General features: G+C 49.1%; 1 protein-coding gene across 1 annotated transcript; it reads right to left on the bottom strand.

Annotated features, from left to right (window-relative positions):
* Positions 1-2,830: 2,830 nt before the first annotated feature.
* On the bottom strand, positions 2,831-16,541 carry HSPB8 (heat shock protein family B (small) member 8). Its single transcript, XM_026015860.2, has 3 exons — positions 15,834-16,541; positions 9,328-9,391; positions 2,831-3,837 (listed from the first exon to the last, which is right to left on the bottom strand). The coding sequence occupies exons 1-3, from the start codon at positions 16,198-16,200 to the stop codon at positions 3,678-3,680; spliced, it is 591 nt and encodes a 196-aa protein (XP_025871645.1). The 5' UTR covers positions 16,201-16,541; the 3' UTR covers positions 2,831-3,677.
* Positions 16,542-26,327: the final 9,786 nt, after the last annotated feature.

Genomic DNA, 26,327 nt, shown 5'->3' with positions numbered 1-26,327 from the left:
CAACTCGTGAGGCATGGGGTGGGGGTGTGGGGGGGGGGCGGAGGGAGAAGCCAGCCGCTGATTCCCGGAATTTATTTCGAGACACATTAATTTGTTTCTTCCCTTCAAGGTCAAATCAAGGCATCTCCATACATCACCATTGGCAGCTGCTGGCTGGCAGGCAGTTGGGAGGGGGCAGAGGTGGGCTGCGAATAAGACTTTCTGGGGAGCTGAGTCAAGGGAATGGGGTGGGGGGAGCAGGTCCCCGGCACCCCATGTTCCAGCATCATCAAGGAAGTGAGGGTTTAGGAATAATACCCTCTCCTGTGGCTGGAGATCTACAAAGGGCCCGGAGTCCTCTATTTTGACGACAAGGCTGTGTTTAAGCTGGAAGCTCCCAGAACTGAAAGGAGCCAGGTTTCTGGGGTTTGAGATCATGCATTTGGCCTAATTTTCCAGGGTGACCCACACTCACCATTCATTCGCTCAGTACATATTTATTCCTTGATGTGCCAAACATTGCACTTGGCACAGAAGACACAGAGGGTTCGCTGCCCTTAGCACTCGGGGGCTCACCATGCATAAGCCCAGAAGTGGCAAACATGGAAATAGTGGCTTTGTTTTGCTCCCTCTCGCAGCTACCCTCACAGTGTATAGACACGGATCTGACTCCCAGTACGACACATCATACGTGGTGGGTGCTTGGTAAGTATTTGTTGAACAAACATCACATGAGTAGGGATTTCTCCCTTTGACTTGAATGATTCCTCCTCCCACCCTTGAAAGCAGGGCAGTCAAGGTCAGTTTGGGTTTTTTTTTTTTTTTTTTTAAATTATTTTATTTATGATAGGCACACAGTGAGAGAGAGAGAGAGTGAGGCAGAGACACAGGCAGAGGGAGAAGCAGGCTCCATGCACCAGGAGCCCGACGTGGGATTCGATCCCGGGTCTCCAGGATCGCGCCCTGGGCCAAAGGCAGGCGCCAAACCGCTGCACCACCCAGGGATCCCTCAGTTTGGGTTTTTATGATTGCTATTTCTTCTGCTGCACAGATGCCCACGCTGTTATATGGTGTGCTGTGTGGGGACAAGGGTAAGCCAGAGAGGGTTCTGGCCACTCTGGGGGAGTCTGAGCTGAGACCCTAAAGATTTAGCCAGCGAAGAGGGTCAGAGAGTAATCGTGGAGAGAGAGAACAGTGTATCAAAAGTTCTGGTAGCAAGAGAAGACTTGTCTGGTTGGAGAAACAGGGGGGAAGGTAGGTGGGGCAAGAGGGTGAAGGTGGGGGGTTAAGGTAGGGTGGAGAGAGTTAGCCTGAGGATAGATCCCATAATGCCTTGCATGTCTCACAAAGAAGCTTGTACTCAGTCCTTCCAACAGTGGGGGATCATAAAAGGATATTAAAAGGGACATACCTTTAATGAGGGCTCATGTGTTTTCTACTGCCGATGAGGCCCCTCCCAACCCTACCCTTCCTTGCTCTCATCTTCAAGTCTGACAGGAGCACCCTCATCCCTCTCTGATAAACCATCATCCCTACCCCCACACCTCTGCAAAGCCCCAACTTGAAACACCATCTCTCTTTTCTTCCCACAAGGTGGACAAACTCCCTGAAGCCACCCTTAGATTTTCTTTGTTGAGAGAATGGCAGAGCAAGGTCCTATTTTATAGTAAGTCTGGAGTCGGATAGCCTGGACCCCTTGCTTACCAGGTGTGTGATTTAGGGCAGCGCCCTTAACCCTTCTGGGCCTCTGTTTCCTTATCTGTAGAGATGAGAGTTGAACATACCTCCTAGAATTGTGGACACATGAAGCCCTAACGTGGTGTCTGATACACACGAGGGAGTAAAGTGAGGGACAGGCCTGCTTTTATCTACCTGCTTGTGTAGGTAGGTCAGTGAGCTCCTATGGCCAGAAACTGTGGCTCATTGTTCACTCTATCCTTGGCTCTTGGCTCAGGACCCAGCAGGTAGGTGTTCAGGAAATATTCATTGACTTCTGCTATCATTTGGGGGTTTAGAGATGCCCTTGAAGATTTCTTTGCAGCCCAGAAACAAATATCCAGGTTCAAGCCCTGCCATTATCCTGTGACTTACCAAAGTCGCTGAGCATCAGCCTCCTTTTTTTTTTTTTTTTTTTAAGATTTTATTTATTTATTTATGAGAGAGAGAGAGAGAGAGACAGAGGCAGAGACACAGGCAGAGGGAGAAGCAGGCTCCATGCAGGGAGCCAGACGTGGGACTCGATCCCGGGTCTCCAGGATCATGCCCTGAGCCGAAGGCGGCGCTAAACCGCTGAGCCACCTGGACTGCCCAGCGTCAGCCTTCTTCATTGTAAAATGAAAATCTACTTCCTAGGTTGTCATGGGGGAACAAATGGAATTGGCTCCAGGGATAGAACATGTGGCCCTGTTTTGGTCAGTGAGATAAAAGGGGAAGTCTTCCAAGAGCTTCTGGAAAAGATCTTGCTCACTGATAAAAGAGAAAGCCAGATGAGATGACCTTTTTTTTTTTTTTTTTTTTTTTTTTAACTCCTGCCTTTTCTTCCTGTACATTGTCATAGGAAGATGAGATGATTGGAGCTGCTGCAGCCATCTTGCAAACAGGAGGACAGATCTTCTAGACTTGTCAGAGATAGCAGAGGAAAAAGATCTCTGGGCTTTGGTGGCATATGAACTGAATAAATAACTTGGAAATCACTCATCTCTAAACTTGTAAAGTTAGACAATAGATGTTTAGGTCACTTAACCCACTCTTTGTTGGGCATCACTATTTGTGGCCACAAGCATTCCTAATCGATACTGTGTCTCTAAGTGGTATAGCATTTAGCATTCCTCATCAAAAGAAGCACACAGGCTAAGAACATCAGCTCCTTTATTAGTATTATTTACTGTTATTCCCCCCCCTAAACAACAGCACAATTCAAATAACAATGACACACACATCCCGCTCATATACATAATACCACTAGCCTGCCTGCCAGCCTGTCTGGCCTTTGCTTGGTTCCTAGCGGAGCTGTTTGGAGACAGCCCCCTCTGTAAAAATCCCAAATTGGACATAGGAGGCACAAGAAAGGGGGGACTTTAGCCAGAGAATAAATGGGCATCCAGAGTCCTCAGGGAGTGCCAACTTGGGGACATGCTATATAAATGCTTGGATGAAGAGCAGAAGGCACTATTTTCATGTGGCTGTTGAGTAAATCCCATATATGGGGATGTAAGACCTATCTATAACCCTTTGCAGGCCAGGGCTGCTGAAATACAGTAGGGTGAGCTCTAGGCTCCAACCACCAAACCATGGGGCAGGCATGGAAAGTAGGAGCCCAGAACAGGAAACTGGGTGACAGGGAGGTCCCCAGAGAAGAGCAATCCTTGCATTTGCTGCAAAAGGCAGATACAGTGTGAAATGTTATGTCCCCTTTTATCTGTTTTGCAGCTATAGAATGTGCAACATTTTCATTATGATAAAAAAGGTAAAGAAAAAAATCTCCCAGCATTTTGGCCTAATGCAACTGAGCATGACCTGCCAATTGCGCCATCCTGTGGAAAAACCTAGAACTACACTATCCAGGGAGTCTGGTCAGTCCACCCCCACCCCTAACATTTTAGTCACACTAAATCTATGAATTCAGCTAAAGTAATGTACTCTGGAATCAGAGAAGCCTTGGGGTTGGGGAGGGAAAAAGATGGGTCGAGACTGGGTTCTCAGGAACAGGTGACTTCCTGGCTGTCTTGGGGAAGCTCATTGTTGAAGTTGCTCTCTCCAAATGGTGAGTAGGGAGGAACCTGGGGAGCTTCGATGATCAGCAGGCCTTCTGGGGAAAGTGAGGCAAATACTGTCACAGGATCCACCTCTGCGGGAAGCCTAGGAGAAGCACAAGATATTATCCATGTGTTATTATTATTATTATTTTTAAAGATTTTATTTATTTGAGAGAGAGTGAGAGGGAGAGAGCATGAGCTAGGTGAGGGGCAGTGGGAGAAGCAGACTCTCTGCTGAGCAGGGAGCCCGACGCCAGGCTCTATCCTGGGACCCTGGGATCATGACCTGAGTGGAAGGTAGCCACTTAAGTGACTGAGCCCCCAGGTGTCCTCCTTCATTATTTTTAATATAGCTTAAACATCCTTTTGTTCATTTGGAAGAAAATAGTTTTGACATGAGTTCAGGTTCTGAGGGCATCCACCCCTGGGTCTGAATCCCAGCTCTGCCCCTCGCTAACTGTGTGATCTTGGGAAGGTCACTCAATTGCTCTGAGTTTATGTCCTCATCTGCCAATGGTGGTAGCAGTGTAAACGTGTGTGGTATTTGAAGTGAGACAGAGTCTGAACAGGCTTTGCAAACAGTAAAATGGTGGTTCCAACAGTAATTTAAAAGATCGCCATGGCCCAGATGTCTGGTCTTTGGTTGAGGTTTCTACCCACATCTGCCCAGCTGTGGGCGGAAATGGCCAATACTACTGTCCTGTAATAGAACATAGGTAAGATGCTACAGCAGGTAACATGTTCTCATTTGCCATGTGTCTGCTTAACGTGCTTTACTACACAAGCATCACTGGCAAATTAACGACAGAACAGGCTGGCCACATGGGAACATTCTCTTATGCTTAGGATGAGCCTTGATTTGGGTCACAGCTGAAGTACCCCTTAACAGGTCATAATTGCTTTTTCCCCCAAACACATTTATAGGAAATGACCTGGCCGGAACTGTATAAAGAGCCCAGAACAGTTAATAGGTAGGAATGAATATGCCCGTTGCAGAGAACATTTAGCAAAGGCTTGGGGTACTCAAGTGGCAGGCTCAATGAGTGAGAGCCTCAAAGGGATTTCTGAATCCAACTCTGGTTCCAGTTCTGAAGCTATTTTTTATGAGTTTTTGATTGTTTTGGGTGAATGAGACAATCTGGGACCTGGCTCCTTCCACTAACTACCGGAATTGTGAGAACATGTTCATGGCTTCATTTGGATGCCATTATTAATAAAGATTATGAAAACTAGGACCTTCTGAGCACTTTCTATGTGCCAGGTACTTCACATGTGTATCATTTCATTTAATCGTTAACAATAATCCCACCAGGCAAGTTCTGTTACCGTCCCAATTTACAGACAAGGAAATTGAGGTCAGAGAGGTGAAGTGATTTGCCCAAAGTCACACTGCTGGTAAGAAGCAGATGGGAATGGAATTGGAATCTTGGTCTCCAAACTTAGAGTAGCTGATCATGATGTTCTAATACCTCCCCTGGTACCAGACTTTTTGGAAAAAAAAAAAAAGGAAAGCTAGAAGGGTCAATCAGCACAGATCTTTCCACTGGTCCAGGATGGCTTGGCTGTTAGAATTGCAGAAGTTTTGATGAAAGGACCAAGCAATGAGGCAAACCCATTCCTAGCCAGGGCAGGATCCTTCCTGAAAGGGGGTGGGAGGTTTCTGCTGTGAGTAGCAACATGTAGCCACATGAGCAGCATCTACCCAGGAGACTTACAGAGCCACAGAGATTAACGAGGGACCCGCTGGGAAGGAGGGAGGGGAAAGAGGGAGCTTGGGCAGATGCCAAGTCAAACTTCTGAAGCACAGAGGAGGCCTAAAGTCTGGACCTCCCTCCCACTGCTGGGGATGGGCCGACTCTGTTTAACTATTTGTAGGCTAACTGGTAGCACACCTGGTACGATGGGGCAGGGCAGCTGTGAGCCAGAGCATGGCCTTTGCAGGCAGGCAGACCTGAGTTCAAATTCTGATTCTTCCTGACTGTGTGACCTTGGGCTTTAGACCTAGCCTCTCTGAACCTATCTCCTTATAGGAAAAGTGGGTTAACGGTGTTCACCTCTTAAGGTAGTGCAAGAATTACACAGGATAATGAGAGAAAAAGGCTTGGCCCAACACCTGGTATTTAGTAAGTGCTCAATAAGTGTTAGCTTCTACATCGTTACTGCAGTCATGACTATTGAAGTGGGCACCTTGGTGGCTGTGTATATTTTAGCACAAGTGGTCGTATCACTGAACCGTAAAATGCCAGAACCCAAACGAATCTCCTTGATTGCTCAGGACAGTGCTCTCATATTACACCTAGGGAAACTGAGGTCCAGAGATGGGAATAGACTTGTTCAAGGTCTCTCACCAGATGACCTGTACATTGAACCTCCATGGTAGGAAGATTATTCCTCTTCCATTCTCTTTGAATCCTTCCATTTGCATCCAAAGGAACATCTCAACTAAGTGTTAACATGACTTTAACACCTTTAGCCTCTATCCCTTGCTATTTTCTGTTTTTAACAAAGAGAGGGCTGATCTAAGGCTTGGATCCTTTTAAGCAGACAATGCTATCTATTTAACTGCATTTTTCTTTCATTGGATTTGTTTTATGATTGCCCTCTTCAGCGAACATTTTAGCAAAGGGAATTTAACTTTCTCAAAAGTGATCTAATCAAAAAGAAAAGAAATCTTAAGCGAATAATAATATGGGAATATAAGCATATAAGGCAAAAAGTAGTTGAAGACGGTCTGTGAATGACTGCAGTATGGTCTCCCCTACCCAGGTAGGAAGGCCACGGCCTTTGAAAGTGGGGAGACCTGTGTTCAAATCCCAGATCTGGCTCATGACTAGCTGGGTGACTTTTGTGGAATTCCAAAATCCCATTGAACTTCAGTTTTTTCATCCACAAGGTGGGCTTAATAATACCCACTTCATAGGATTCTTTTAAAAGTGGAATAATATTAAACTAACCCCTTCTTTAAACCTAACTCCCTCTTCACATGGCTCTTGACACACTGCAGGTGTCAGTAAATGGCAGAACAGATATCTGGGAAGATGTGGAGCAAGGAGCTAAAGTTTGCTTTGGCTCTGAACATCTTCCATGGATGATTTCCTGCATCCCCTGCTTCCTGTCCTCTCATCCAAGTTGGGTGTGGAAAGACCCCATCGACACACAAGTCTTGCCCTGCCCCCAACCTGATCAGCAAATTCCAAGACCTCTCCTGCTCTCCCTCATCCGGTCAAAATGGCACCTTTCACATGGGGTTGGATGTGTTGGCAAGAATTTCCTAGCCGTGACAAAGGCAAACAGCTGTAGCATCCTGCCTGGGAGGAAATCTCCAAGGATCTCAGTCTGGCTGAAGGAGCTTCCCTGTCCTCTGATGACTAGAGTTTTTCCTGGGAGAGGGAATAGAGCCTCCTGAGTGTGGGCCAGGGCCATTCTTCGTGTCTAGAGTCTGGGCAGAGCCAGGGCATCCCAGAAGGTCCCAGCTGCTCTCATGTGACTCCAGCCTTGGAGAATTTTTAAATAACATTAGTCCCTACGGACTGAATGCTGAGTCTGGACCCCATGCTAAATGCTTTACACACATCCTCTCATTTGCCATCCCAACTCTGTCCACGAGGGAATCTGGGGACAGAAGCTCAGAGCAGTTGTTCCAAGGTATCTACTTTCTTTACCAAGGAACCAGGACTCCCTACACCCAGAGGAGCTTCAAAATACTTAGCAACTGGCACAACTAGACAATGACCAGCCAGAATGGATGGAAACATGCCATAGTGATGGAGGAGGGTGCTGGGGACCCCTTGCTGTTGGAATGTGGGAAGGTTCAGAGGGTCCTGGGGACAGGATCGGGATGCTGGGCTGGCAAGGGAGGGCACTTGGGGGTGCTCACGACAATGGCTAGTCTAATACTGTAACAAGTAGCTCAGCTCAGCTGCTGGACCCCAGCTGTGCCTTGAGCAGCTTTAGGCATTTCTATCTAGTCAAGTCACCCCAGCAAGCTGCTTTCCCAGAGGCCTCAGAGATGGGGAAATCCACATTTCATAAAGATGATTAACCCCCTGACTTCTTTCCATCTCCTTCCACAGTGCTGTCCTGCCTGTGACTCCATCCTGAGACCTTATTTGAGTCTCTTCAAAGAAACATCAGCTCCCCCTGCATTTTCCCCCCTTTCCTTTCCCCTGTCCCTCTTAGCAGCCTTTGATCTGGCTGCTGTTCCGGGAGGAGGGGGGGGGGGGGGGTGTTGGAGATGGCAGGCGAGCCAGCAAGCATGAAGACAGTTAGCCGTTTGCCTTATGAGGAATCGTCTATGGGGTTCTAAGGACTCCAGAGGCGCTGGGTGGGTCAGTAATGGGCACAGGGCAGGAGAGAGAGGACTGCAGAATCCCAAAGCTGAAAGAGGCCTCAGGATTCAAGCCAGCACACTCTCTTCCAGCTCCAGGAAATTTTCTTTTTTCTTTTTTTTTTTTTTGGCCAGGGCTAGAGGTGGAGAAAAGTGCTCAACAACATGGATAAAGGGAACAACAAACTGCCACTTGTGGGGACCTACTGTGTGCTGGTGGCTGTGCCATGATTTCATTTCATTCCCAGCTGGTGGCTCTGGAATCACCAGCCACCCCATCCCTTTTACAGGTGAGCAAAGGGCATCCCTTGCTCCAGGTGTGATCACTGAACTCAGAGTTCAGGAATTGGTTTGGGGCTGTCCTAAATTCAAATTCTCAGGACTCTGGGCAGGTCTCTTCACCTCTGGGAACCTCTGGGGTAGTTCCCCATCATACAAGGAGGGTATGATGATTAAATGCGTGGCCTGGGACAAGACTTTGGGGCTAGAGTATGTGCAGTGGAGTGCTGCTGGGTAGAGGGTGCGCGTCTGGGAAGAGGTGTCCTTTAGCTCCTTGCTGTGTAGACTTCCTCCCCACAGCTGTTGCCATGAGGGCCCTTGTGTGGCTTTGATTCACTGGCCCGGCCTGGTGGTTTTCCTGCTGCTGGCCTGGTTCCCCCAGGCCCAGCCCTGCCTGCACCTCTCAGTCAAAACTGCCCCCCATGCATCACAAAGTCTCAGCCTCCAGAGCCCTCCCAGTGGGCAACAGCAATGCCATGATCCCTTCTGGCTTCATTCCTGTGGACACTCTAGGGAAGGCATACAATGTCCCGGTGGTGGGCCCCTTAGGTCCCCCCTTGCAAGCAAGCTTCACAAGATTCTTCTGGGCATTTGGGCATCAGGGGAGAGTCTTTCCTGATGGTGATGGGGATCCTGCCCAGGCGGACCACACGCGTAGGAGAGTGGCCTGGTTTTCATGGAATCACAGACAAGTCATTTTGCCTCTCGGACTCTTCATTTACAAACTGGTGGCATTGTTAATTCCCACCTCACAGGGCACTGAGCAGGTGTGATAGCATAATTTATGCCCCCCCACTTTCTGGGACCCAATGGCAGGTTTGCTGTGACACTTTTCTCCCCTTTAGGTGGGAGGGTTCAATTCTCTCCCCTGGGGCTTATCTTGGAAGAGAGAGAGATGCCCAAGAGGGAGACACTCCAGATCTTGGGTCCCAGGCACTACTCACTCAGTCACCCCCACCCTGGAACCCACACCACCAGGTTACTTACTGGATTTTCTTTGTGAAATTCTTGGAAACGATGCCACCTTCTTGTTGCTTCTCTTCGTGTTTGCCTAGAGGGGAGAAGAATGCCACATGTAAGAATATATGTCCTCTGGACTTCGGTCGGGACTCAGACTTGGGTTTGAATCCTGCTCATGCCCTACCATTTGGCTCAGGGCTCAGTCTGGAGACACCAGGTGTCTGAGTCTCTCTGGTCCCTCATCTACTAAATTGACCCACCTGCTGTTGTAAAGCTGAAATAAGACAACAAGCCAGACAGGAGACCTTGATGGTGGTTTGGAGACAGTTATGACTTAGATTTAGGAAATCACAGAAACTGAATCACATGTTGCACTGTATCTTCTAAGCCTTGCACATTCACCCCTTCCTCCTAGTCAGCCACACGAACCCAGAGGCTAGCATCCCAGGAGGCATGGTAGGAAAGAAGTGGGGTCACCTACCGAGGGTTGGTTTGCCACCCAGTGGGCTTTACAACTCATAGGGCCTTTGTCTGAAGGTGGGCATCTTTCCCCCTTGCTTACTGATGGGGGAACTGAGGCACAGTCACCACCAGGCCTGGCTGTGAACCAGCTCCCCCTGAATCTACACCAAGTACTGGGGTCTCATGCCTCTCTTTCTGTTCCAGCTTGCAATTAGCTTTTTGAGCCACATTATCCATACTTACAACGGATGAATTGCCTGGAAATAATGCTTCAATCTGCTAAATTAAAAACAAAAACAAAAACAAAAAACAACAAGACCCAGAGTCTCCAAAGGGAGCTCTCCTTAAGAAATGGCACATTAGACACCACAGATTTGAAATTCCACCTGCCCTGCCTTCTACAGAGTAACAGGGGGAGACAGTTTTTTCTTCCTCAGGAATGAAAAGATAAGATTACAAGGTTTGGGCCCAAACCAGCTATCACCTTGCAATTTATATAGCAACCTTTTTTTTTAAAAAAAATTATTTATTTATTCATGAGAGACACAGAGAGAGGCAGAGACACAGGCAGAGGGAGAAGCAGGCTGCATGCAGGGAGCCCGACGTGGGACTTGATCCTGGGACTCCAGGATCAGGCCCTGGGCTGAAGACAGACCTCAACCACTGAGCCACCCAAGCGTCCCTATATAGCAACTTCTGAGCCTCTTGGCTGCTCCTTTTTTTTAAATGGAGAGAACCTCTAATTTCTCTCTCTCTCTTCTTTAAAGTTTTTATTTATTTCTTTGAGATAGATAGAATAAGCATGAGGTGGGAAGAGGGGCAAAGGGAGAGGGAGAAGCATATTCCCCACTGAGCAGGGAGCCTGACAAGGGGCTTGATCCCAGGACCCTGAAATCATGACCTGAGCTGAAGGCAGCTGCTAAACTGACTGAGCCACCCAGGCGCCCCTCTAATTTCTCTTTAAATAAACCAGAGTAGTGCCCAGTATAGGCTTCCAGCTCCTATCTTTATTTGTTCATCTGTGGGGTCACATTCCCTGGCCAAGAACCCTCATGTGTCCAGGGACACTCTTCTGAGAAGCTTTGGAATCCAGACTGTAAATAACCTTGTGGGATTTTTTGCAGCCCCGGTTTATTAAAAAACTGACAATTAATAGGTGATTCCATTATTAATTGCTTTTTAAATTATTAATAATTGCTTTATTAATGACTGTTCTGATATTAAGATAATACATGTATTATTCTAGAAAAATGTAGAAAATAAAGAAATAAATGATCGAAACCACCCATAATTCCATCACCCCAATAAAACCACATTTTTATATATGTTCCAGACTTTTCTTTCTATGTTACTTAGGCACACATAAATGTTACATAGTATAGATGTATATGACGTATTTTAGCAAATGGGATCCTATGTTATGCTCAAAACTGTTATCTCTTGCTATCACATTATAATTATTTTTCCAGGGACGCCTGGGTGGCTCAGCGGTTGAGCGTCAGCCTTTGGCTTGGAACGTGGTCCCGGAGACCCGAGATCGAGTCCTACGTCGGGCTCCCTGCATGGAGCCTGCTTGTCCCTCTATGTCTCTGACTCTCTCTGTGTCTCTCATGAATAAATAAAGAAAATCTTAAAAAAATTATTTTTCCATGTTACACCAAATATTCTTCCACAATGTGATTTTTTTAATGGTTGCACAGCATTCTGCTATAGGGATACCTAAGTTCATTTGCCAATCCCTGGCTTTGGGGCACTGCAGTCGGTATCTGACCTTGGAAAGAACCTCACTGCACTGAATATTCTTACAGCTGGATCTTGCATCCGGCCTGATGACATCCTTAGGATAAATTCTAAATTCTAGAATGCCTGAGCCTTGATCTGTGATGCTATACTGCCCTTACGAAAGGCTGCATCAGTGTATTCTCTTACGGGCTGAGCAGAAGGGGGTTCAGGGATAGGAATTCGTTTTTGAACCAGAGTGTCTGGTTACCCAGAACACACAATGATGTGAAGGTGCTGCTGCTGGGAGAGGTGATTTGGACCTGCCAAGTCCATGTACCAATTGTCCAGCTCTAACCCAGGCCTGTGGCCAGGGGAGCACTGTCTGTTCCCTGACACCCTTCCACGGCTTGGGCCTCCAGAGGCCTGCTTCCTCTGGGGACTGGCCAGTGCCTCTGACTCAGCCCTTTTGCACACTTGGTGTCCTGAGAATAGTAAACAATGATGGTGATCAAAAGAATAGCAATAACAGACTCTTATATAGCGCTTACTTGGTGTCAGCCACTGTCCCAACTCCTTACTACGGCTACTTTAATTTTCACAACCTTAGAAGTCAGGGACTTTCGTGATTACCCTTTTGTGGATGGGGAATGGAAGTTCAGAGAGGTTAAGTGATAAGCCCAAGGTCACACAGCTTGGAAGTGCCAGAGCAGAGGTATGTAGGTTTTGGACTTTAGTCCCTGCTCTAACATTTGTGAGCCTATCTCTACTCTTCTCTGAGCCTCAGTTTAGTCTTCTCTCTATAATGGGGTGACAACAGCTTCCTAATTATTGGGTTGCTGAGCAAATGAGCATGAGTCACAGAATTGTTTTCTAAGTTGTGAAAATGCTGTGTGAAGGCGATGGTTTGCGGCTTATTTTGATGTTCGGATAAAGGACTGCTGCTGAAAGGCTAAGCTGTCCTATCCATGCCCTGAAAATAGGGTACTGGGGTTAGGGAGGGGAGGATCTCTGAGCAGGCGCAGCTCCAAGATTTTCATAAAGAGGAGCCTGGTTGAAAATGGATGTTGCTACCCGAGGCTCATCGTGAAGCTTAATTTGCATATAATTTGAATATCTATTTATTGGGGCAGCTTAAGGATTATGAGTGATTTTTTAATTTCTTATTTTGCTTTCCCATCTACATTTTCTACTGTGGAAATATTTTATTTTTGTAAACAGAAAAAGGTAATTATGATTCTGTTTTTTTTAAAAAAGAACTCATCCAGAGGCCAGAGCAAGCCAGAGGCCCCTCACAGCTACTATTTTTTCAGCATGCCTCAGAGAAATGTAGGTGCCAAGAAGCAGGCATCAGCACTTCAGGGAAAGCCATTGGCCCAGCTAAAGAAAGAAGGTGCTGTTTCCAGGGGAGGCAGAGGCCCTGGGATTAAGGAGAAGGGGTGGGAATAAGGCCTCTGGGTTTTCCAGTTCCTTCTTGGCTGGGACCTAGCCCAGTGGCCCATGAAGAGAACATTTCTTGGCTGGTGGCTGCAGGGTGGGAATTGGGGTGTATAAGGCATCATGGGAAGCATCTAGTCTAGCATTTTCCAAATACTTCCTTGGAACTGGACACTCAAATGTGGTCAGATAAGACAGGGCTGCCTCCAGAGATCCACAAACTACTTTAGTAAATTCAAAGCTCTGATAAGGCCTGCAGTGAGGAGACCTATTGATCATTTTGTTTCCTCTGGCACCTTTTGAAATTCCAGACTGCCTATCCTGCATTTCTTAGATGCCTATTGATATCTTAAAATGTACCATTTGGCAAATACTGATTTACTTCAACTCTTCCTAAGACCAACACAAAACCGAGGGCCAAGAGGTGGCAGGATTTGTCCAAAGCCGCATAATCTGAAGAAAACTCAGCCATCCTGACTCGGAATTGTCTAAGCAGGCCTGGCTTTGAATTGCAATGTGCCATGGAGGATCTTGGGGGTCTCAGGTGAGTTACTCTCTCTAAGCCTCAACTTTCTCACTTGTAAAGTGGGTATCACAAATCTACCCATATCTCCTTGAAAGTCCATGTCAGGAACCAGGGAGTCAACATACAGAGGCATTTAGCACAGTGCCCTGCACCAAGTGCTTGAGACAGAACAGGTCTGTCGTTACGTGATGCAGGGTGAAAAACTGGATCTGATTTTAAATGGAACCCCAATATCAATGTGATTTCTTGAATCCATTTTCTGAGAGTCTCTGTATGTACTCTCGGGGGATTTGGATTCTGTCAAACCTGAGGTAGACATGCACACGTAGGAGGCATTTTACAACCTAAAAAGGCTTCGTCTATCTCACTTAAGTGCTCAATGACCCCATTTTAGAAATATGGAAACCGAGGCTCCATGACTCACTCAAAGCCTCTTGTGGAGCCGCTGGATTTGTAAGGTACACTCAGCTGGTGTCTCAGCCTGGAGCTGCCACAGCCCAGTTATTAAGAAGCACCCAGAAAGGAGAACGGAGGAAATATCCTCCAGGAGACCACGGGGCACGGGAAACCCTCTGACCTGGGGTGGAAACCTCTGGAATCCTAGTTAAAACAAAGAATTTCTGATTAAAACAGAATTTCTGTTTACAGAGTTCCAGGTGGACACTATTATTAGACCCATTTTACAGACTCTGCACTTACTATCAGAGATTGTCTGCATGTTATTTTTAATCTTTTCTACAGACTTGCAGGGCCAATCATCATGCTCCCCATTTTGCAGAGAAGGACACTGAGGCTCAGAGTATTGAGAAGACTTTCTTGTCCATATCCATCCGGCAGGGTCGGGATCTGAACCCAGGTCTCAAAGAGCATCTACCATTTATGGTTTACTGGGGCCTTACTCTGGGCACAGCATTTTAGTAACAGCAGCATCACAGCAAGATGAATACTGATCCCCCTTGCTCCAAGCAGTAGGTCCACACTTGACACACTTCGGCTCATGTCATACAACAACGATCTCCATGCAGTGTAGCCACTGGCACCCCGATTTCCAGATAAGGAAACAAAGCACAGAGAAGATAAACAATTTGCACATCCTGCTGGTCAGTGGCAGAGCCAGTTTGAGAACTCCAGCCTGGCTCGGCAGCCAACTCAGGAAGCCCTGGCTACACCCCTCCATCCCCACGCGGCCCCAGCGTGTCTCGTGTGGCCCACCACACCCGGCCCGAGCCTCTGATGTTTATATTTCTGCCCTGTGAGGCTTTGAAACTCCCCCTACACGGCGCCCTGCCCTACCGGGCTCGTCTCTGCCCAGCCTGGCTTTGCAATGGCTTTTATTGATTTTCTGGCCTGGAGCCTGCCAGATACTCTTTTTAATGGAGCATTAATTGGGAGGGAAGAGAGAGGAAGCGGAACCGGCTGCCCGGCTTAATGGGGACTGAGCCTCTGGTCTCCTCTTCTGGGATGTGACCTGGGCCTGGAGTCCTGGGCAGGCCCAGACTCTTCCTGCTGCTGACTCATGGTGTGACCCGGGCCAAGTCCTGCTTGGGCCTCGGCCTCCTCCGCTGTAGAATGGGAGCAGAGGGCCCGCGTCTCAGGGCTGGAGTGAGGGAGGATTATTTGGTGGCAAGAATATGAGTCTTAGCCCAGTTCTTGGTACCTAGCAGGCGCTCAATAAGTCATCAAATTGCTTCTGGCCTTCTAGTTCCCAAGACAGCCTGGGGTAGAATCCAGGAGGCCATGGGCAAGTTACTTTAAGCCTTCTGTGCCTCAGTTTCCTCATCTGTAAAAAGAGGAGACAAACAGTCCCCACCTCCTCCAGTTGTTCGAACTGAGACGCTACAGGTAAAGCGCATAGCAGAGAGTAAGCGTTCAACCAAGCTTACCAGTCAGTATCGTTAGAGTGACAGTCATGCCTCAGTTTCCTTATCTGGGACAGGGGAGGTGTGCCTCTTGAAACCTGTGCTGATTATTAGCTCTATCATGCCACAGCATTAAACATACCCTTCTAGATTGTGCTGTGACACCAGGGTGCCAAGGGCCCTATCTCTTCTTTGCCTGTGTATTTCTTCTCTTTTGACTTATGTTTTATATTATTATTATTTTTTTTTCTGTCAAAACGTGTGATGTGGTTTCCATTTCCCTGCCTGTCCTCTGATTGAGACAGCACCCAAAGTCCCCATCAGCTGGGTCAGGTTGAGGCATCTCCTGGAAGCCAGGAGAGGAGTGCTTTTCCATAGATAACTTCTATGGGCTGCATTCCTGAGCCCTGAAGTCACCTGTGTCACACGCTGTCACAGCTCACCCTCTAAGGGAACGTTCTCTTGGCTATTCCCCGGGCTGAGGCCTACACCCCTCTCGGGGACCTCTCTCACTCCTGCCCCCCACTCACCAGACACCTCCACGTATCCATCCTTGGTCTTCACCATCAGCTCCTCTGGCTTAAAGCTGTGCACGTTGACACACACTTTCCAGGGCTCCCCGGGGAAGGGTGGGGGACTCCTGCCCTCCGCAGGTACCCCAAACCTGGCTGCGGCCGTGGGCCCCCGAGGCACCATGCCTGACCTCAGGGTCCCAGGCCACCCGGTGGAAAATCGAGGCAGGGCCCAGTTGCGCCATGAGGAAGTCAAGTCGTCGGGGAAGGGGTCCATGCCAAAGTCATCATCCAGCAGGCGGGAGGGCAGGGGCGAGTCCCGGAAGGGGTCGCGGCGCAGGCGGCTCGGGTAGTGGCAGGAGAAGGGCATCTGACCGTCAGCCATGGCTGCGGAGGCTCAGGGATGGGGGCCACCTGCCCAAGGTCACCCAGCGAGGTGATAGGGTGCGCTGGCCCTCCGAGCTCACGCTTGGGCTTCAGGAAACGCTGGACCATCCACTGCCGAGGACGGGGGCGTGTACCCGGTGGGGTCCCAGCCCCGGAGCCCCTGCTCCCGACCGCGGCAGCCCCCTGGGCAGGAGCCGAGCCGGCCCGAGCCGAGGAGCCTCCCGCGCACTGCAGCCCCGCCCGGCCGGGCTCCCCGCCGCGCCGCTGGGAGGGCCGGGGCAGCGTCAGGAGCTTAAGGAACCCGGGACGGAGGCCTAGAAACTTCTCCGAGCTTCTCCCGGGCGGGCGGGGAGCCTTCTATTTATTGCTGCCTGGGGCCGGGGGCGGGTTCTGCAAGCGCCTCCTGTCACAGGAGTATTCGGAGGTGATGAACCAGTCCCCGAGAATCCGCAGGGAGCAGCTGGGCTCCCGGGGGCGGGGAGGGCCCGGCGGCCAGCGCAGCCCGCGGCCCGCCCCCCCCCCCCCCCCCCCGCTCCCTCCCGGAGCCTCCGCTCCACGCGGGCCGCAAAGACCCAGCGGCTATTAATAACCGCTCTGCCTGCGGAGGCTCTGAGGCTCGGGTCACCCAGGCGTGCCTCCCCCGCCCCCAGCGTGCTGCGTCCTGCCCCCCCCCCCCGCCCCTGCAGAAGGAGCCCAGAGGGTGGGAGCCCCGCGCACCTGGGCTGCGGTCCCCACTTAGAGCCCCCCCGGGAGCCCGCTTTCAGCGTCCTCTGCGGGCAGTAACGTTATCCCCTTCAGCAGGAAACTGAGCTGTCGGTTTTCCCACCTGTAAAATGGACGTACTGGAGCCACCTCGGGGGTGTGCCACGACAATCACATGAGGATCACATGCGGGCCCCCGGGTGGCTCAGTGGGTGAGTGCCTGCCTTTGGCTCAGGTGGTGATCCCCGGGGCCTGGGCGCCCCCCTCTCCTTGGGCTCCCCATGGGGGAGGCCTGCTTCTCCTTCTGCCTGTGTTTCTGCCTCTTTCTGTGTGTGTCATGAGTAAATAAATAAAGTCTTTGAAAAGGTATCGCATGAGGGAATCATCTTTAAACATTTAGCGGACTGACACATATTCAATTTTGAGTTCTCAGTTCCACAAGGCTTGCTACATGCTAGACCCTGTTCTAAGGGCTTTCCAAATATTAACTGGTTCAACCACAACAACCGTCCTGTTGAGGACACTGCCGTGGGAAGTGTTAACCAATGGTAGCCTCTATTATTAGTAGTCATCCTTGTATTATGACTGTTAATAATGCTAATTATCAGAAAGTGCTGTGCCAGGCAGCCTGTCGGGTCTGGAACTGGAACCCCAGAGAGGACCTTTCTGCTAGATTTCTATGCCCCTCCCACAGAGCTTGGAGAATGAACTTACAAACTGTGCATTGACCTAAGTGCCCCCCTGAGCTTGGGTGCCAGTGTGATCTGTCCCCAGCAACAGGCGGGCAGTTTGGGCATGCAGTCCTCCCTCTGTGGGCTGCAGGGTCTCAGCCCTGCCTTCCCCCCAGGGTGGGGTGGGGGTGTTAAGGAATTCAGTGAGTCACTGGTTGAGAAATCGGTTTGATGTTAGGCAGTGCCCGCATGAGGCCGTTTGCTAAAAATAATAGTATGGAGAACAACAGCCACCATCGTTTACAGCCTCCTCCTCTGTACCTGCCTCGGTGGGGAGCACGTGGCTGCCACTCTCAAGTGAAACCCTCACAACAGCAGTGAGGGGGTTAGCACCACCCCCATTTTGCAGGTGAGGAAACAGGTGCAGAGCGTTGCCCCGTGCACAGGGCTATGGGGTGGCAGGGCCTGGGGGGCAGCACCCGGGTTCATGCTGAGCCGACTGGTGGAGATCCCCCCTCTCCCTCCCCCGCTGGCCTGGCCGAGAGGGAGACTGAGGCGCCCCCCACTGCCCCTTCCCGAGTGACTGGTCCCCACTTGACTGGTGAGATCATCGGGCTAGAAGCTTCAGGCTGACGTCATGGCTGGGCACCGCAGCCTCAGCTCTCCCTGTAATTACCGCCGGGCGGGGCGCCTGGGTTCGCAGCCCCAGTGGGGAGAGGCACTGCGCGACACCGAGAGGGAAGCCGGCCCTGCCCGGGCCTCGGCTGGGGCCAGCCGGAGGCTTCCGAGTGGGTGGCCGGTCCCCGGTTCGTTTGTGCGTGGATCTGAGTGGGTGGAGCGGCTCGTGTGTTCATGCAGGGACCGGGCTGTGTTTATTTATGGGTGAGTCACTAATGGGTGAGTCCCGGAGGACCCTCCTGCTCCTTCCTCTCTAGGCTTCTCCCCACAACCCCACGGAGCCTTCTCATTTCAAGGATGCTTGTAGCACCGAAGCCAGCAGCAGAAGAGGGAGGCTGTGCAACTAGAAAGCAGAAATAGCAATCATTAGCATTTACCCAGTACTTTCCACGTGCTGGGTTCTGTTCTAAGCCCTTTGAATTTATGTATATTAATTCATGGAATTCCCCCCCTACAACCCTACAAGGAAGGGGCTTTTTTTTAATCCCCACTGTACTGCCCAGAAGACCGAGGATCCGTGATTATGTGACTTGCTCAAGTCTACACATCCGGTCAAGTGGCAGAGCTGGGACTCAGACCTAGGCAGTTTGGCTCTTGACCACTCTGCTGCACTATCTCTCCCCTCCCCCCGCCTTTTAAAAAAGATTTTATTTATTTATTCATGAGACACACACACAGAGGGGCAGAGACATAGGCAGAGGGAGAAGCAGGCTCCTCTCTATGGGGAGCCCAACATGGGACTTGATCCCCGGACCCCATGATAATGCCCTGAGTCGAAGGCAGATGCTCAACCACTGAGCCACCCAGGTGCCCTGCACTATCTCTTATAATCACAGTCATGACTCACATTTATTGAGCACTGACTGTGTACCAGGCCATGTGCTCAGCACTTTTTTTTCATGACCTCACTGGACCCTCATGGTTCAGAGAGGTGAAGCCACCTGTCACAGGCCACACAGTAGGGACCTGGGAGCCCCCTGTCTCATCCAGTGATCTTTCCACATGCTTGCTGTATGTTGTCCCCACCCCTGTCCTCGCCCCCAGGTTTTCATCACTTTTCTGGGTCAGGCCACCCTTCCATTTTGGGAAGCTGAGGAAGGAGGCAGCTGTTCATCCTGTTGCCCCAGCCATCTGGAAAGGAGTCATAAACCCTACAGGCTGTCATTATCCAGATGAAAATATGGGACCAGGCCCAAGAGAAGCCAGAGAGGGGAAGGTGCCTCCAGGTTGGCTGTCCCTGGGAAGAAAAGACTGTGGAACCTGTGTGTTGAGGCAACAGTAGACCCCAGTTTCCAGAACAAGTGTTCTCTTGGCTACCTTGCTCCTAGAGCTTTCACATGGGAAGGACCACAGTTAATCCTCAGACAGATAGGCCTGGGGGAAGGTGATATCACCCTGCAGTCTGGGAAAGGGGCCCCAGGAGGGAGCAGCAGCAGCCTGAAGTCACACACGTTGGCTGTCCAATTCTGTGCTCTTCCTTTTCATGGCAACCAGACCCCACATTATCTCCTCCCCTAGATATTTACAGCCCTAAGTCTTGCCAGCATCACACCCCTTTACCTGCAGGTCCAGTCCTAACTCTATGTGGCATGGGGGGTCTGTAGGTACTGAAGGAGGGGCCTCTGTGATTCCCTCAAAGGCATGGCTTTCTGGACCTCATTTTTGCTTAGTGTTTTCTCTGCAATTCCAGGGGTCTTGTTCCAGGCGTGGAGGCCAAGCCTGGAGGCCTCCTGCATTCACTCAGACTCCAGGTCCAGGAAAACTCAGGCCAGAGTGCCCTGCATTGGACACCCCTGGAGCCCAGCACCTGTTTCAAACAGGAGGTGCACATGCTCGTGTCGTTTATCCTTCCCTTTCAGACCCACAACAGGGACAGCACTAGGGGAATTTCCAGCTCACTCAGCTCCGGGAGGGTGGGACCCCTGGGTGTCTTGTTCACATGCAGTATCCGCTGCTCCTAGAAGGGTGCCTGGTGCATCGTAGGAGCTCAGCAGATGTCAGCCGAGCCGATGATGTCACGTTAGCAACCTGCCTCAGAATTGCCCTGCTCATGTGTGTCAGACCCAGTGCACAGTCACAGCATCAGAATATTAACTAAAATTTCCAGAGTACTTAGAAGGGGCCAAGCTAAATGATTCCCAAGTGTGCTGTTTATTTATTCCAGCCCCCCCCCCCCCCCGCCGAGAAGTTCACCCCATCATCATCCCCATCTTCCAGATGAAGAAACTGAGGATCGATGTGAGGCCACTAGCTTAGGGCTTCTAAACTCTGCTGTGTGTCAGCCTCAAGCCCAGTGCTCTTTCCTTCGCCAAACATGCCTGCAAAAACAGATGATTAATAAATAAATAAAATAAAATAAACAACTCACGTGGTTCCTCCTTATGCAAAACAATGCCTTCACAATCCCACGCAGCTCATGCTTATCCATTGGGCTCTAGCTTCCTCTTACCATTATCTTCAAAATTCTTTCCAGGGATCGTTTCCTCTGACCACCTCCACAGGTAATAATAATTATACCACTTATTTAACCTTTTGTAAGAGTCATATTTTGCACAAATCAACTTCTTTAATCCTACTCCAAACTGCTCTAAGATAGGTATGATTATCCCTGTTCACAGACAATAATATTGAGGCACAGAGAGCTTCAGAAACTCTCTCAAGCTCACCCTTAAATGAATGTGACACTTTTTTGAGCTGACGCCCCAGTCGAGGCAGCCTGGCTCCAGGCCCTGTGCTCCTAGCCTCTACATGATTCTGTGAATAACAACCACCCAAACCACAAAACAGTAATGGTCCCCACCATTATTTGAGACCTCTTATGTGCCAAGCTCTGCTAAATCCCCTATATGCCTTACGTCTCTTTATCCTCATGACAACCCTACGAGGCGGTAGTGTATTGTTAACCTCATTTTAGGATGAAAAGTAAAGGCACAGAGTCAGATCTGTGCTGTCTGATGGCTAAGCCAGTCCTCTTCACTGCCCAGTGGGCTGTGCCATGTGGTCCCCACTGTATGCCTTGCCAGAGCAGGGGCTCTCGAAACCCAGAGGGACCCAACAGATCACAGCTGACCTTTAGGTCACCAGCCCACTTCTCACTCTACCTTCTTGCTGGGCTCCTTCTCTGGAAACTTCTTTTAGCCCTTCCAGACTTTCCCAGTAGAACAAGTGACACCAGGAACTCATAGCATTTGAGAGCCTAAAGGCTGCCTGGGACAAGCCATCACTGGGTCAGCCAGAGGGATCCTTCTGTGTCACCAGTGTGAAAGCTGCTCAGAGCCAGGGCAGGGGCCAGGGGTCCAATGGGCTCAGTGGGAGCTCCTCTTAGCTGTATGTGTCTCTGGGAGAAGGGAGGCCCGGGGTCAGCTGTGGATGGAGAGGCTCATTCCATCCCCTCCACCCATCTTCAAAGAGGGTTGCCTCCAGCCAAGGGCTCTCAGGGGCCCCTCTACTTACTCCCATGCTTTTATTAGGGCTTCCAAAATCCCGTTTCATAGCCCAAATAGTTATTCTGCAGCCTGGTAAATAATATGTCCACTAGCCTGATTTTTAAAGAAGTGACAGTGTTGGCACTTAAAGCTTAAGAAAGACAGTAAGGCCTTGTGGATAAGAACTTGAACAGACCTGGCTGTGCTACTCTGGGTCAGTGGCCTAGCCTCTCTGAAACTCTGCCTTGTCATCTGTAAAAGGGGGATGACAGCAGTACCTATCTCACCGGGTAATTGTCATGGATCGTGAGGTGGGAAATGGTTGTGGAGGTGGGTGTGGGCTAGGTATGTAGGGCCTTGTGGACCGCATTGACAAGCTAGGCTTTGTCTTGGGCACTTTGAGGAACCATTGAACTGTTTGGAGAAAGGAAAAAGGACTGATGAGATCTGAGTTCTAGGAAAATCACCGACCACTTGTGGAGAGGACACTGGAGGGTAAGACTGTCTTAGGGTCCAGGGAAGATGGCAGCCTGGGTTGTGTTGTTGGCTAAGAAGAGAGAAAGGGTGCATATAATCCATGATCTATTTAAGAAGCATTTTGACTGAGGGATTGGCCTGAAGGAGAGGAAAGGGAACATCGGATGCACGCCCAGTGTTTAGATGTGGGCATCCGGTGGGTGGTGGTGTCCGTCAACGAACATATGCAGAGAAGTGATGAGGGGAGTGGGGAGACTCCCTTCATTATTCATCCATCACATATTTATTAAGTTCTTATGTGCAAAGCACTAGCCTAAGGGCTAGAGATGAGACAAAAGTCTCTGTTCTCATGTCTATCAAACAAGTAGTCAAATCAACAATTAAAACAATTTTAGGAAAAAAAAATAAAACAATTTTAGGGGGGCACCTGGATGACTCAGTGGTTGAGCACCTGCCTTTGGTTCAGGACATGATCCTGGGGTCCTGAGATGGAGTCCCACATCGGGCTCCCTGCAGGGAGCCTGCTCTTCCCTCTGCCTATGTCTCTGCCTCTCTCTCTGTGTGTGTCTCTCATGAATAAATAAATAAAATATTTGAAAAAAAAAACAATTTTAGAAATTGAGAAGTTTCATGAAGAAAATTAAGGCTCTCAGCTGCCTTTCTGATCTGATTCCCTGCTATCATCACCCCTTACTTGAGTCTTGTGGCCTCCTTTCTATCCTTTGGACAGAAAAGTCACACATATTTCTGCCTGAGGACTTCCCTCCTGCTGTTCCCAATGCCTATGACACTGTTCCCTCAGATCTCTCTGAGACTGGTCTCTTACTTCATTTGTGTCTCTACTTAAATTTCACCTACTCAGAGGAACTTTCTCCAACATTTGATCGACAATCAGCTTCTCTCTCTCTCTTTTTTTAAGGATTTTATTTATTTATTCATGAGAGACCCAGAGAGAGAGAGAGAGAGAGAGGCAGAAACATAGGCAGAGGGAGAGGCAGGCTCCATGCAGGGAGCCCAATGTAGGACTTGATCCCCGGGCTCCGGGATCACACCCTGATCCAAAGGCAGATGCTCATCAACCACAGAGCCACCCAGGCATCCCTACAATCAGCTTCTCTTACATTAGCTGATTTTTCTTCATACCTCCAGTTACTAACTGACATTTATACTTTTTGTCTCCATTATTTTTTGTTACCCGTCTCTTCCATTAGAACGTAAGCTCCTTGGGGGCTGAGGGTGGGGACTTTGGTCTGATTGTTTAAGGCTGTGTCATCAGCATCTAGGACAAATAACTAGCACATAGTTGGGATTTAGTAAAATTCAAGGCACAAGATAGGAAGCAACGTACTTCCTGTTGCCATTGTGGTTGGTCAGAGCCACATAACTAGTTGTGGCCAGTGAGTTGTATACAGGGAATAAGTTCTGTCACTGTCAGTTCATAGCATGTGAGTAGCCCAGGGGAGACCTCAGCTCCACAAAGAGAGGACCCTTAGGTGATTTTTCTTCCTTCTGCACAACATCACTGATGAATAGAATGTCACCACTGGCTCCCAGGGGGAATGGGTGAAAAATGAACCCTTATTCTCTTAAGATTCTGAAATTCGGGATTTGTCCATGGCTCCATCATAACACAGATGATTCTGACAGCTAGGCTTCCAAAATCTGTCCTTTTGTGGTTGTTGTATTGTTTCAAAGGAAATTCTTCAATGTTATTGTCATTCTTTTTTTTTTTTTTTTATAAATTTTAAAAAATTTTTATTTTATTTATGATAGTCACACAGAGAGAGAGAGAGGCAGAGAGAGAAGCAGGCTCCATGCACTGGGAGCCCGATGTGGGATTCGATCCCAGGTCTCCAGGATCGTGCCCTGGGCCAAAGACAGGGGCTAAACCGCTGCGCCACCCAGGGACCCCTGTTATTGTCATTCTAATAAACTAGTCTATCTGCTTCTCTGCCCAACGTGCCAGCCTGAAAGTGGTATCTATTCCTCTCAGCTTGGGACATTTAGGTAGAGGGCCATTGGAGGCACTCATGCAGAGGGGTGGTTCTGAGATCTTTGGAGGGAGGGAGAGCTGGAGAGTCTGTAATCTTGAGCCCCACCCCCCTCTTCTCCAGATACCTCTGAGATCAGAGTAGGAGCTGGTTTGACCAGTTGGTGACCATGACGCCAGGCAACTGCTTTGGAAAGTTTTGTTTTTGTTTTTGTTTGGGTCTGGGAGTGACAGCTCTTAGGAGGGTTTGGCCTGAGAAGGTTTTCATGGTTTGTGCTGGGAGAGGAGGAAGGTTGCAGTTGCTGAGGAGGCTGCATAGAGATAGACCAGAAAAGCTATAAACAAGGTATATCCTGGGGACTGTCTTACTTTCACCCTGAATATGAATTAGGGTAATTTTAGTTGTGAGCAATAGACAGTCTAAATAACAGTAACTGAGAGAAAAGGGAACATTATTTCTTCTTAATATTAAAGTCCAGAGACACTCTGTCTCATCGCTGGCATGGTACTCCTGCTTTGAAAAGCCCTCAGAGACTGAGGCTTTTCCATCTTCTTGCTCTGTTTGTTTGGGCTCAATTTCCAAAGCCACCTCATGGACCAGGGAGCCACTTGAGTGCCAGCCATCATGCCTGCATTCCATCCAGCAGGAAGAAAAAAGAGATGAAGAAGAAGGGGAAATGCACAGGACAAATCACTTTTATAGAAATGTCTGGAAGCTACTGTGGAAAATGCTCCCTATATTTCATTGGCCAAAGTTAGTCACATGGCCACACCTAGCTGCAAGGAATGCTGGAAAATAACATTCTTTACTCTGGGTGGCAATGAACCTAGTTAAAATTATGACTAGGATGAAAGGGCAGTGGCTGTTGGGAGGCAACTAGAAACTCTGCAGCATTGTGAAAGAGTAAAGTATCCTAAAGGCTTCAAGTTGGGTTCCTTTGGAAAACTAGTGGGGAGTATGTACTTCTCTGCACCAACATGCTGGTATTTTCGTACACAAAAATGTTTGCCTGGGATTTCAAAGGATCCACAGACTCTCTGAAGCCCAAGCATAGGGGGCCATGGATTCTTGATCTAGAAATAGGGTTCAAGGTGAGGGAGACTGAGGGAAGAAAACCAAACTGTGTGTGTGTGTGTGTGTACACCTGTTCCAACCCTTGTTGATTTGGCAACATGATGTGGTTGGTATTGTTTGTTTTAGATTTAGATTTGAGAGTAGATTGTCAAAGGCACACAGTGTTACACCTTGAGAAAGCATTTGATAGTTTCACTGGCAATGGGAAAAAAAAAAAAAAGACAGAAAGAAAAACTGCCATGAGTCATCTCATCATGGGTTGGCCATAGCTGTAGGTTGCTTTGGAGTCAGCATTCAGAGGCAGTGGAGATGCTGTGGCTGTGGGTAGAAATGCCTGAACAGGGCCCCATGTCATTCTAGCAGATTGACGTTAGAACTACTGTGGTTGAAAATGTTGATGAAATACCAGGGTGGAGATGGACCTGGGGAAATCGCCAAGGTCTTGGGAGACTCTAGATTCCTCTGAGTGGAGGGAGGCCTCTCTTGAGAATTTGGTATTCTAGGTGATGAAAGGTGAGAAGAGAGAATGTTGGATCTTGGCCAAGGTGACCTGGAACCCTCCCAGAAACCTGACAAGAGCTTATCTAGGCAAATGAACCTACCCCCACTTTTTTTTGATATCAGTAACAATGATACTAAGTCAGGTGCTGGGCCAAGTGCTTTACACGTATCACATCTTCATGGCACCCAATCTCAGATTGATCCTTTTAGTATTCCCATTGGAAAGCTGGGGAACCTGAAGCTCAGAGAGATCAAGCCACTTACACATAGGTGCATAGCTAGGAAGTATCGGTCAGGCTCGAACTCAGGTCTTCTGATTCCCAAGTCCTTGCTATCAGCCACTGACTTTTAAAGACCACAGCAGTTTCTAATCCTAGGGACTATACCCCTGAGCCAGGCACAGTGCTGGATGAATAGTGGGTGCTCACATCTGTCTGCCTCATCCCCATGCTGCCTTCTCTCATGCCCAGGGAAGGACACAGCCCCTCATTGGTAGAATGTGTGCATGAGACATCCTTAGGGTCCCTGTGTGGGACATGCCACTGCTTTGCCACAGTTTTCCTAGCCATACTCCCCACCGTCTACCCAAAGTAGAGATTAACCAGT

The sequence above is a fragment of the Vulpes vulpes genome, chromosome 10, assembly GCF_048418805.1.
Source record: "Vulpes vulpes isolate BD-2025 chromosome 10, VulVul3, whole genome shotgun sequence".
NCBI classification, from domain to species: Eukaryota; Metazoa; Chordata; class Mammalia; order Carnivora; family Canidae; genus Vulpes; species Vulpes vulpes.
The sequence above is the reverse complement of the archived record's forward strand: the minus strand, read 5'-3'. Positions and strand labels throughout refer to the sequence as shown.